This window comes from Octopus bimaculoides, chromosome 4 (genome assembly GCF_001194135.2).
Source record: "Octopus bimaculoides isolate UCB-OBI-ISO-001 chromosome 4, ASM119413v2, whole genome shotgun sequence".
Classification (NCBI taxonomy): Eukaryota; Metazoa; Mollusca; class Cephalopoda; order Octopoda; family Octopodidae; genus Octopus; species Octopus bimaculoides.
The window spans coordinates 52,858,145-52,870,921 of record NC_068984.1 but is presented as its reverse complement, the minus strand read 5'-3'; the positions used below and the strand labels follow the sequence as shown (position 1 = coordinate 52,870,921).

The following is a 12,777-nucleotide window of genomic DNA, read 5'->3' as shown; positions in this document are numbered from 1 at the left end:
ACATATATATATATATATATATATATATATATATATATATATACACATACATGTGTATATATTTATAGACATACCTATACATACACGAGTATACACACACACACACACACATACTGTGTTTTATATGTGTTTCATTACAGGACAGAAGTTACTAAGGTATACAAGTAGAAAAAATGTCATAAAACATGTGTAACATGGAATTAAAAATATACCAAATTTTTACAGTAATTTACTCATACACAAGACAGCTGTCATGCTTAGAAGATTCTAAAAACTCCAATATACATGCCTATGCATGTATACATAACCATACATAGATATATATGGATACAAAAGCATAGATAGATGAGTGCATATGTGTGCCCAGATGCACATACACAAATGGCTGCACATGCACACCAAAATGGTCAATTGTCACTGTCACCACATGTGAGGGGGACATGCACATATATATCTATCCCTTCACACATACGTACATACATACATATATGTATATATAAATATTCCCATACATACATGACCCCTGGTATGAACGTTATTCATTACGTTTGGACAGCTGTTTATATGTTAAAATTTGTTGGGTGCGTGCGTGTCAGTTCTGCATGTGGTGGAGGGGTCTATGTGGAAATTATTTCTTGAGGAGTTGTTGATACGATAATAATAATAATAATAATAGTAACAACAACAGCAACAATGATAATAATAATAATATGCCAACTTTTTGAACTTTGTGATGAGGTACTCCATTATCTTTTCCTATGGAGAAGATAAAGTCCTTCTAGTAGTGGGTATTAAGAATTCTGCTGCTATTTGGGGAGGGGTTATTTTTACTGCTAATTCCTCTCATCTAATTGGACAACTATTGTTTTAAACCATCTAGGCTCAGCTACGGTTGGATAGCCACCAACCGGTGAAAAGGGTTAGGCGGGAATGCATACGTATACATGCACACACACACACACACACACATGCATGCTTTATATATTTATATATACACATGTACATATATGTATATATATACACATATATACGCAGATGCACACACATAAAAGCATAGAGAAAGCATAAACTTAAAATAAATGCAAACAAGAATTCACTTAGTACTGTTCATAGTAATATCTAGGTATATGTATGTATGTTTATGAAATTGTTTTTGTGTGTGTGTGTGTGTGTGTGTGTGTGTGCATGCATGTATTGTATCTAGTAACACTATGCTGCTGTTTTGTATGCTTTTGTTAAGGATTTTTAATATTTCCATATTTGCAAGATTAAATTTCCTAGGATGATCCAGACTTTATATATTGATATTCGAAACACGTTTAAAATAATTAATATTTAAAAATTACCATTAACCACTTTCTCACTCAGAAGACTCACAATTCTTCCATTATCTGACGACTGATTTTAATATATTAAGTCATTATATTTTCTCTTTTAGTTTATACTGGATGTCGAATGACTTTCTATGAAATTCTCAGAGACAATGTCTTCCATAAAAATCCTGATGGAGTGCTTCCTGTATGGTAACTAAAATTCTTCATTTTGAGTGGATATATTTAGCCCCTTTGCATTTAAATAGATTATATCTTGCCCAAATATTTTACAGGATTTATTTTTAAAAGCACCAGATCCTTTCTCTCACTTCTATCCTTCAATGTGAGGGTGCATGGCTTAGTGGTTAGGGCATTTGGCTCACGATTGTAAGGTCGTGAGTTCGATTCACGGTGACACGTTGTGTCCTTGAGCAAGACACTTTATTTCACGTTGCTCCAGTCCACTCAGCTGGCAAAAATGAGTAGTATCTGTATTTCAAAGGGCCGGCCTTGTCACGCTATGTGTCACACTGAGTCTCCCTGAGAACTACGTTAGGGGTACATGTGCCTGTGGATTGCGCTGTCATTTGCATATTAATTTCATGAGCAGGCTGTTCCGTTGATTGTATCAGCTGGGACCCTCGTTGTCGTAACCAACGGAGTGCTCATATCCTCCAATGTCATTTAAAAATAAACTATCACATCATCAAAATTTCAAATGCAGGATTAATTCAAAACAGTGTGAATAAGTAAACATTGCATTTGAAAGAATAATCTGGATAGTAAAGGTTAAAATTGGTAGAATTAGTGAAGTGGAGAAAGAATGTTTTAGAGGAGTTTTATCAAATGCTAGTAATGTGAGTTGGATACAACTTATCTTTTATCTTTTACTTGTTTCAGTCACTGGACTGCAGCCATCCTGGGGCACTGCCTTGAAGGGTTTAGTCCAGGGGTTGGGAAACCCCCACCCATGGGTGCAATTGTGCCTGCAAGCCCATTTTATTGCACACGCAGGCTCATATACTCGTATATACAAAATATAGTAAATTTTTCAATTATAAAAGTTATACAATATTTGTATGCGTATTTGCGACATAGGTCGTGTTTCAACTACTACTTAAAACGACTAGACTCGAACAGAAAATTGCCATTTGAATGGAAATTTTGTTTTCACTATAAAACACATTGCTAGGATTGTACCACTCCCTTGAGATCCAACTACCCTCTAGCTGAAAAATATAGAATACCTCATAAGTAATATAAATGTCTTAAATTCAGTGGCGACATTAATGAAGATGTTACTTGTTAATTCAGTGTGTTAAGCTTATCTTTATTAATGTATATTGAATTATACATAGATATATACAAAATCTACACAGATATAAGAGTTAGCACTTGTGATCTGCTCGCAGACCTTTTACTTCGGAAATTTTTGCCCACAACTAAAAAGTTACCCCACCCCTGGTTTAGTTGAACAAATTGACCCCAGTACTTGTTGTTTTAAAATTTGATACCTATTCTGTTTGTCTTTTTTTTTTACCAAACTGCTAAGTTGTGAGGATGTGAAACCTCATGGGATACTCAGATTGTTGAAAAATCGATAATTGGGCCCCTGGAAGTGATCCTTATATATATCTAATATATTTCATTTTAACATCTAAGAGAAATAACCCATTCATTTTCCTAAATCAGTTGGTATAAATCAAATTGAGTATGGTTATTTATTAGTATTTGAACTGTTAGAGTTACTTTTGCAATTTACCCAGTACAGCCCTTAAGAAAGTAAATAGTATTTTCCTAAACAATAGATCCACTTATTTCGGTTAGTAACTCATTCACAAATATACCAACACTAGTGCTGATGAGGATAATATACTCTGGGGATGCACAAAAGCCCTTTTCAGAGTTATTTACTTTGAATTGTTATTATCTCATATCTGATTAACATGTTATTACATAATACGCTTCACTGTTTTAGTATACATACCATATTAGTATTTCCTCCTAAATTCTATATACTCTGGGAATGCATTAAAAGCCTTTTCAGGGCTACTTTATTTCAATTCTTACTATCGGGTAACTAATTTCGTGTTATTATATAACTAATGAGCCATCTTTCCATATGACAAAGACTGCACTTTCCACTTTCATGGAAAGTTCCAGACAGGCTAAAGAACTATCATGCAAACAAAAGCCATTGATTGGATAAGCTCTCAGATTTGCACATGACCAAACCATGATTGAATTGTGACTCGAAATTTGTATGTGGCAAAATGTGGAATCTAATCCCCTTTGAGTTTCAGGTTTCTTCACATCCAAAGTGATTTTCCCCATTTTAGCTTCTTTCTTGGTGTTTCTATGCTACTATTGTTATTTATTATCTGTTTATTATTTTTGATTTCACATTTTCACTCAATGTAAATCACCCATTGTTACTTGCTTACTTTAGTATTTCACCTTTGTACTGTCCCCAGCATCTTGGGTCCTTGTGCCCAATAAAAGTAATATCATAATTATTATTGTTGTTGCTTTCTTTCCTTAGGAAAGCTGCTTGTTGTGGATTAACAGCAGGTATGTTAGGACAGTTTGTTGCTAGTCCTACTGATCTTATTAAAGTACAGATGCAAATGGAAGGCAAAAATAGGCTCTTGGGAAATCCAGTCAGGTGAGATTTTACTTTAACTATGTTTTTTTTTTATATTTCATTGTTTGATATAACCTTTTTTTTTTTTTGCAGAAATTTATTATAATTATTGTTTCTATTTTTTGTTTTGTTTTTCATGCTAGTTTGTTGAATAAATTGTAACATGACTTTTATAATTGCAGAGTAAAAAGTATGTATGATGCATTTTGTAAAATAACTGCTGAGGGAGGTGTGCGTGGATTGTGGAAAGGCTGGATCCCAAATGTACAACGAGCTGGTTTAGTCAACATGGGAGGTACAATACTGTTCTTTGACACAATTTAATTCATTGCTGAGGTGTTGCATTGCTTAGTGGTTAAGCTATTAGTCTCTTAGTAGAAAAGTGTATGTACGAATGTAGAAAATGAATTGTTAGTGGAGTGAGAACTAATTTAAATTGTGTCAATTGGTGAGATTTAATCTACATACATATTATCTCTTTGATTTTTTAAAAAACTTCTGTCAAGCAGAAAATAAATCTTGAATTCTTTAGATAAAAATCAAAGCAGTTATAAATGTAATATAATTGCATACCACAAGATTCAATGGAACCTACTGAATCAAGCCAGTATGCTCCTCCAAAATATGCAGAATTTTGCACTGTGAATTTAATAGAGATTTATTTTTCAAAACATGAAAACTATCATTCATTGAAACTAGTTGTAAATTTTCTCAGAATCTTAAAGGGGCATTTCAAAGTTTGTGTTAAATACTTTATGTTATTAGTTACTAATATTTTGAGCTGGCAGAATTGTTAGCATGCTGGGCAAAATGCTGCTAAGCATTTTCCTAATTTCACATTCTAAGTGCAAATTCTAACTTTGCCTGTTATCCTTTTGTGATTGATAAAATAAGTACCAGTTAAACACTGAGGTTGATGTTATTGATTTACTCCCGCCCCCAAATTGCTAGCCTTGTGCCAAAATTTGAAATTGATGTACACTGGCAGAATTGATAGCATGCAAGGCAAAATGTTTAGCAGCATTTCAGCTACCTTTATGTTCTCTGAGTTCAAATTCTACTGAGGTCGACTTTGCCTTTCTTTCTTTTGGAGTCGATGAAATAAGTTGGGCACTGAGGTTGATGGAATTGACATAGCCTCTCCTTTGAACTTGCAGGCCTTGAGTCAAAATGTGAGACCAATATTTTCAGAGTAAATGGATTCTTTCTTTTCTTTTCTTTGTTTTTAACAAAGTTTCAAAAGAAACAATAGCATAGAAAATAAAATAGATTTCTGTGTGAGAGTATTCCTTCATGTAAAATGTTCTAAATGGATGAATAGACATCTCACTTAGGGCTTATTGTATTTTTACTGCAGATAGCTTTGATTTCAAATAGAAATCCAGTAAAATCTTGTTAGCTATAATTTAATTTAATGATAAGAAGATTAAGAGGTACATCAAAGAATTCACAAATTCAGTAGTAAACACTACATTTCAGTTTTTGTCTCTTCTGATTTTATGTACTATTGTCATCATTATAAACATCGTTTTACATCTACTTTTCTATGCTACTACGGATTTGACAGGTCGTCACAGTCCAAATCAGTCCTTATTTGGCATTACTGCTCTTTTTGATGTATTAGGGGCCACATCTTACTTGTATGCTTCAATTCATGGCATGGTTTCTATGGCCTTTCTAATTTCAACCATTCTACATTTTGTCATGGTACCAACATTAAAGGAGTTGCCTTGTCTTTGACAAGACTAAAGACTTCTCTCTATTCTACTCAAAACATTATGACCAAGAGGATAAATAAAAGTGAGTGATGAAAGAAAGAGAATCAGGATGAGATGGTGATAGAAAAGAGAGTAAGATAGGAGAAATAGCAATAGGAGAATAAGTGTGATAGAAAAGGAAGTAATAGAAGAGAAGCAGTGGTAGACAGCTATATATTGGTTGTTGGTAAATAGATTGAGTAGAAAAAAAGCAGAGGCAATGGGATGGGGGAAGAAGGAGTAACAAGAAGTAGACAGGGGATAGAAATGAGGTAATGGAAGTGAGAGTGATGGGTAGCAATAACGATAGGTGATAGTACAAGAGAGAGAGAGAGTGTTTGTTGGCTAATCATAAAGAGAGATGATGCTAAGGATGTTTGAATATAAACAGATTTAATACCATCCCTTGATATATAGTTGGTGTGATGAGAGGGAGATAAAATGATAGGAGAAAAGTTGGGTGATAAATAAGGGGTGACAAAGACAGGTAGGTGGGGCAGGGCAATAGAATCTTCAAGAAATTTGATCAAAGACAGCAATAACTGGAAAGAGTTTACTCAACAATCTTATCCACTGTTGTGAACATTTGGGGCTAACTGACATATTAAATGCATTAGATATAGTTTATCTACTAACAAATTATTCTACTAAACTGTTGCTTATATTGAGATAGAGGCAATGAAAAACTAAATTTAGATTTGAAATTGACATTCTGAACAATTTATCATTTCTGAATTAATCTGGTGTCCTACCAACAATCTCCTTCTCTACTCATGGTGTTCAATTTCTTGTAAAATAAAGTCAAGTTAATTATATTGTTAAATATCTCAGAACATACTATTATACTTAAAATGTTATAGAATCTCATGATCTGAGTCTAGTATCTTATCCACTTTGTAATCTACCTCTTTTGACACTGTTTGTAATTACTATTATGTGCAGTATTCTAAGTGGCTGCTGAATGTATTCTAAAGTATTCTAAATGACTGAACACAAGAAGTCCAAATTTCAAATGAAATGAAAAATCAAAACGCTGAAAGCTTGAAAGGTTGAATTCTCAGAGCACCAAATTTTGAAATATTCTAGGCAAAATAATGTGAAAAACAGTCTTAAAAGATAGTTATTTATTGTTTTAAAAGGGAATTTATTTGAGAAACATAGCATACTTACTTTTTTTTTATCATGCTGCCAGAATAACAAAGGCAAGCCAGATATGGTGAGCATATTTACTTCAGAAAAAATAAAATAGAAGTTTCTTGTAGAGATATTATATCTAAGACAAATGTGAAAATTGAAATAGATTATTTATCAAATACTTCTGTTCTTTAAATGCAATTATCTATATATATAAAAATGAGAATGTGTGTCTGTCTGTCTGTCTGTCTGTCTGTGTGAATCCCTAAAACTCGAGAACTACGCAACCAATTTCATTCAAATTTTACACATGCCTTACTTAGGGTTCCAGTTGTGTTTTAGTCAAAAAAAATTATTAACTTCTTGCAGAGTTCGAGCACACGGCAACATAATATCTCCTCCACTATTTAAGTATTACGTGTCAAAAGTGAAACAAAAACACTCATGTCAAATACTTTCACTTTAAAAATGAAACTATTCCACTAACTGAAACAATCACATTTCGATACTGTAGTGACAGATACTTTCACAGAGAGAGAGAGAGAGAGAGATGTATATGTATACATATGTGTAGATGTATATATATATATAGATGTACATGTAATATGTACACATATATACATATATACATGCATACAGATATCTATACATATATACACCCATCACACACACATACACATGCACACAAACACACACATTAGTCATTTGTTTTCTTATCCAAAACTACGTCAAAAGTACTGAATGGATCTCTATGAAATTTGGAAATTATATTCTTTGCATAACGGCCATAACTCCCATGAAAATTCATATATTTTTGATGTTGATGAAATTTTAACCCGAACATAACAGATGAGCATTATTTAGAAAATGATGTCACACGTTATCGAGGCTACCATTCTTTCTGGATGTGCAATATATATATCAATACAAATTAAATAAAATACAGTAGATATATTAATTACTTTTGAAAATTATTTGTGTTGTTTTTGTTAGATTTGGCGACCTATGACACAAGCAAACATTTCATTTTAAGGAATACTTCATTGAAGGATAATGCTGTAACACACTTTTTATCAAGGTAAATATAGAGCAATAACATCTTCCTCGGTATAATTTAACTGTTGTTAGTAATCAAGCTATTACTTTTTAGTCTTTAGAAGTTTTAAGCAGAGTTGTAATTAGCACTAAACAAGTTAATATTATAATTTTCTTTTGATTGCTAATTAAAATATTAATCAAGAAGTATTGCTTAATTCTTTAGCATTTAAACTCATATATTCTTCCTGTTTTATGTTCTAACTGTCCAGATTGAGCCCCTCACAGTGTCATTCTAAAAATAAGCATTGACATCAGGGAAATCTCAAAGCTACAAGATAATGCATGATTAACTCAAAACAATGTAAATAAATAAGCATTATATTTGATAGAGAGTTCTGAATGCTAAACTGTTAAGTTAAACTTGTTTCTTATTCTGTAGCATTGTTGCTTATCTTCTGTATACTGTTAAGTTGGATGATGGTTCTGAAGTAAAAAAAAGAAATGATTTATTTACCATTTGATGATACTGACTAGATTTCTATGTCAATAAATTATGTAATTAATTCTTTCATGACCTGTTTGATCCCTTAAAGACAATTTTTCTCAAAAAGATTTGCCTTATACATCAATACATTACTGTTTGTAGTTGATGTGTGCCTCTTACAAAGATGGGTATTTGATGGTCTTTGTATCATTTCTTGGACTTGCTTTGTAGTTACATACCAATAGTTAGCTCCTCAAAAAACTTGTTTGAGCAGTTGTTTGATTGTTTAAATGTACAATGTGACCAACCCACAGGAGTTTGTAATTCCATATCAATTCAATACAGATGATGTATTCTTAAGAATGGATGGTATAAATGAAATGAAATGGCTTCAAGTGAAATTCAAATCCAACTCACAGACTTTATTTGCTGGGTCTAACTTTGGTTCTACATCATTTACCATTCTTTAATAATATTTACTAGTTAGGAGAAATATTTGTTATTAATCAAAAGTTGGCCTAAGAAATGAAGTGAAAGTGAGTGAAAGAGCAGAACTATTTATGGCAGTCTAGGGCATGTAGTCAAGAGTTCGGAGAATGACTGGTGGCTGTATCAACCATAATTGTTGTTAAATCCTTGACTGCAGATTTATAATAGGATGATCATGACATTCCAGCTATAACTTCCGCCATCTTTATTTTTGTACAATGTCCATTCACTCATCTTGTCTGACCACTATTCCATGGAGGGTTATGGAGATAGAGCTCTCAGGCCTCTCCTCTATAGGGTCCTATCAGAAGCAACTGTCATTACACTTTTCTGCTGGATTCCCAAGCATGACCGAGATTATGGATGTCCAACCAACTTCATTCTTTGTCTACCCCTAGGTCTCCTGCCTGTTGGCTAAGCTTGAAGAATTTGTCTTGCAGTTATTTCTCATGATATTCTAATCACATATCCATAGTATTGAAGATATGGCTGCTATTATTAGCAGGTGAGATGACTATGTAGATGCTTTCCCCATTGGTTATTCAGAAAATGTCTATACAGTCTTTCCTTTTACATCAGTTACAACCATTTTTTAAAAATGGCAATTTTCTTCAAATTTTACGTTTTCTTTTTCATTGGCTTAGAAAAAGCTGTCTTTCTGGTATTTATGTTTGAGATTATATTTTGGAATAAATTATTTATGCAAATAGAAAGAAAAACAACAAAGAGCAAAAACAAAAGAAAAGATCTTATAAACCATGTAGCTGTAAATGTTTCAATGCTGTTTCAGTGTAATGTCAGGAATTGTAGCTGCTATATTAGGTACCCCAGCTGATGTTGTGAAAACAAGGATAATGAATCAACCAACAAAGCATGGAAAGTAAGCTGTTTTTCTTGATTGACCATCTAAGAGCATGTAGTTTTCAGAGAAGGATGTATTGTTACCTAGATTTCTTTAGATCATCATCATCCTCATCACTATTTAACATCCATTTTCCATGCTGGCATGGGTTGGGTGGTTTGACAGGCACTGGGGAACTAGAGGTTTTTGCAAAGCTTTCCTGTTTGCTTTGGTATGGTTTCTATGGTGGATGCCCTTCCTAACACCAACCACTCCACAGAGTGTACTGGGTGTCTTTTACATGGCACCATCATGTTCTTTATATAGCTTGAATTCTTCTCTTGATGTTTGTATATTGTATATGTCACATGTCCATTGAGTAAAATTCTTCAATCAGATTATCTTGTCAGATCATTCCCCACCATTTTTAACCATCTCTTGCAAATCAAAATGCTTAGTAACATTTGCAGTCTCTCTTACCTCTAACAAGATGCTAAACAACCTCTTTAGATTCATCTTCATCAATTTGTTTTAGCATCCCCTTTTTCATGCTTGCATGAGTCTGATAGAGCTTCTTGAGGTTGATTTTCTGTGGCCTGATGCCCTACTGTTGCAAACCCTCGCTTGTTTCCAAACAAGGTAATATTTCTTAGTGGTCAAGCTTGTACAACAATCACACAATGTCAAGGCAAGGAGATACAAACATGCACACAATCATACATACATATATGATAGCTGTTCATTTGTGACTGAGGAAGACTTCATTGACCATTGCCCATGGAAAATGCCAGCAATGCCCATGATTGAGGTTATTGCACCAGCAGTCAGTTTCACCCGAGTTTGTTGTGGTTTGTGTCCACAGCTTCCATGCTCCCTGTGGTGCATTCCTTCTCAACAGCTTTGAATAGTCACCTCACCAGCAATTGCACAACCTAAACTTTTAGATCCAATAAAGCTTGCACAGTGCTTCACAAACCATCTCCTTTGACATGATCTAGAGATAAGGCAGGGCAAGATGTTTTGTGCAAATATTGGTTGCAAGCTCAGGAATGTGGGAGTGCCATGATTTCAAGTGCAAACAAAAGATTCCCAAAATATTCGATACTATTCTCTGCATATCTGGTTTTATATCAGAGGGACTTTCTAGGGACATGCTTTAGCAAAAGCTAAGAGGTGCCTCATTTCCAGTGGTCTTGCAGTATGCCAGACACCAAACCAGAATTTCTGAGGACCCGTGCCATTGCTAGATAGTTGTTGAACCTACACTAAGTTCATCTGTCCTTTTGACAGATCTTGTTTTTAGTCCTGATGGGTTTCTTGTAACCCTCCTTACCAGGCAAGCCAAGTGGGGATGCTGGTTCAACTACTGATGATCTAATCGTAAGCAACAGGTTGTACTGGATTCCATGTTACCAGTAGCACTCATGAGAGACCTCACAAGTAACCTCACACACACACATGCATGCATGATGGCCTTCTTTTCAGTTTCTGTCTATCAAATCCATTCACAAGGCTTTGGTCAATCTGAATTATATTAGAAGACACTTGCCCAAGATGCTGTGGAGTGGAACTGAACCTGCAACAATATGGTTGGGAAGCAAAATTCTTACTAGACAGCCACACCTGCTCCTATCAATTATACTAAAGTATTAATCACTTCTGCTGACTTCTTTATTAAATTGAGAGTTGCTCTGTAAAGTAATGTGTTGGTGAATTTTGTACAGTAAAAGAAATGGAGATTTGATTCAGAAAACTGATCTGTAGATAACTTTTCACTCAAAATATTAATTTATTAAGCCCAGTAAAATTTTATATTTAGTTATAGTAGTCTTAATAGGTGCAAGTGTGGCTGTGTGATAAGAAGTTTGCTTCCCAACTACATGGTTCCAAGATCAGTCCCTCTGCATGGCAACATAGGCAAGTGTCTACTACTATAGCTCTAGGCTGACCAAAACCTAGTGAGTAGATTTGGTAGACAGAAACTGAAAGAAGCCGGTCATATATATGTATGGGTATATATCATTATCATCATCATTTAATGTCTGTTGTCCATGCTGGCATGGGTTGAACGATTTGACCAGGGCTGGTAAGCTGAGGGGCTGCACCAGACTCCAGTCTGATTTGGCATGGTTTCTACAGCTGGATGCCATTCCTAACACCAACTACTTCAAGAGTGTAATGGGTGCTTTTGCATGCCACCAGCATGGGTGCCAGTTGCGTGACACCAGTATCTGCCACGACTACAATTTCACTTGGTTTAATGGGTCTTCTTCTTAAGCACAGCATGTTGCCAAAGGTCTCGGTCATTTGTCATTGCTTCCATGAGGCCCAATGCTTGAAAGGTGCTTTTTATATGCCACTGGCTCAAGTACCAGTTACGTGACACTGGCATTGGCCACATTGGCTCCATGAGGTCCAACATTCGACAGGTGCTTTTATATATATATATATATATCTGTATGTGTGTTTGTTAGTCTTCTAGACATTGTGTGATAGTTGTAAACAAATGTCTCCATGATGCAAGCAGTGTTCTTCTTTCCCAGTGTTCTGTGAAAACATGTCTGGTCATGGGAAAGTATTACCTGACTTGGAAACAGGTAAGGGTTGGTGACAGGAAGATCATCTGTTCATAGAAAATCTGTCTCAACAAATTCTGTCTGATCCATGCAAGCATGGAAAAGTGGACATTAAATGATGATGTCTTATCATCATCATCATCGTTTAACGTCCGCTTTCCATGCTAGCAAGGGTTGGACGATTTTACTGAGGACTGGTGAACCAGATGGCTACACAAGCGAAATCGTGATGGCACCTGTACCAGTAAATCACTAAGAACACCGTCCGAGCGTGATCGTTGTCAGAGCACCAGCTGTCTGGCTTCCGTACAGGTGGCACATAAATAGCACCATTTCAGCGTGACCATTACCAACGTTGCCTTCCTGGCACTTGTGCCAGTGGCACGTGAAAAGACATTCAAGCGAGTTCATTGCCAGTACCGCTGGACTGGCTCCTGTGCAGGTGGCACGTAAAATACACCATTTCGAGCGTGGCCGTTGCCATTACCTCCTGACTGGCCT

The 12,777-nt window shown here is 35.0% G+C and overlaps 1 protein-coding gene across 4 annotated transcripts in view; it reads left to right on the top strand.

Annotated features, from left to right (window-relative positions):
* The window catches only part of LOC106871828 (mitochondrial uncoupling protein 4), a 39,296-nt gene that overhangs the window by 18,901 nt on the left and 7,618 nt on the right, over positions 1–12,777 (top strand). For 3 of the 4 annotated variants that reach the window (XM_014918530.2, XM_014918534.2, XM_014918533.2), the window contains exons 4-8: positions 1,439–1,523; positions 3,856–3,978; positions 4,140–4,252; positions 7,842–7,926; positions 9,650–9,739. In XM_014918530.2, the coding sequence (XP_014774016.1) occupies positions 1,439–1,523; positions 3,856–3,978; positions 4,140–4,252; positions 7,842–7,926; positions 9,650–9,739 (496 nt within the window). The remainder of the gene's footprint in view (positions 1–1,438; positions 1,524–3,855; positions 3,979–4,139; positions 4,253–7,841; positions 7,927–9,649; positions 9,740–12,777) is intronic. The other variant, XM_014918532.2, reaches the window with a different exon arrangement.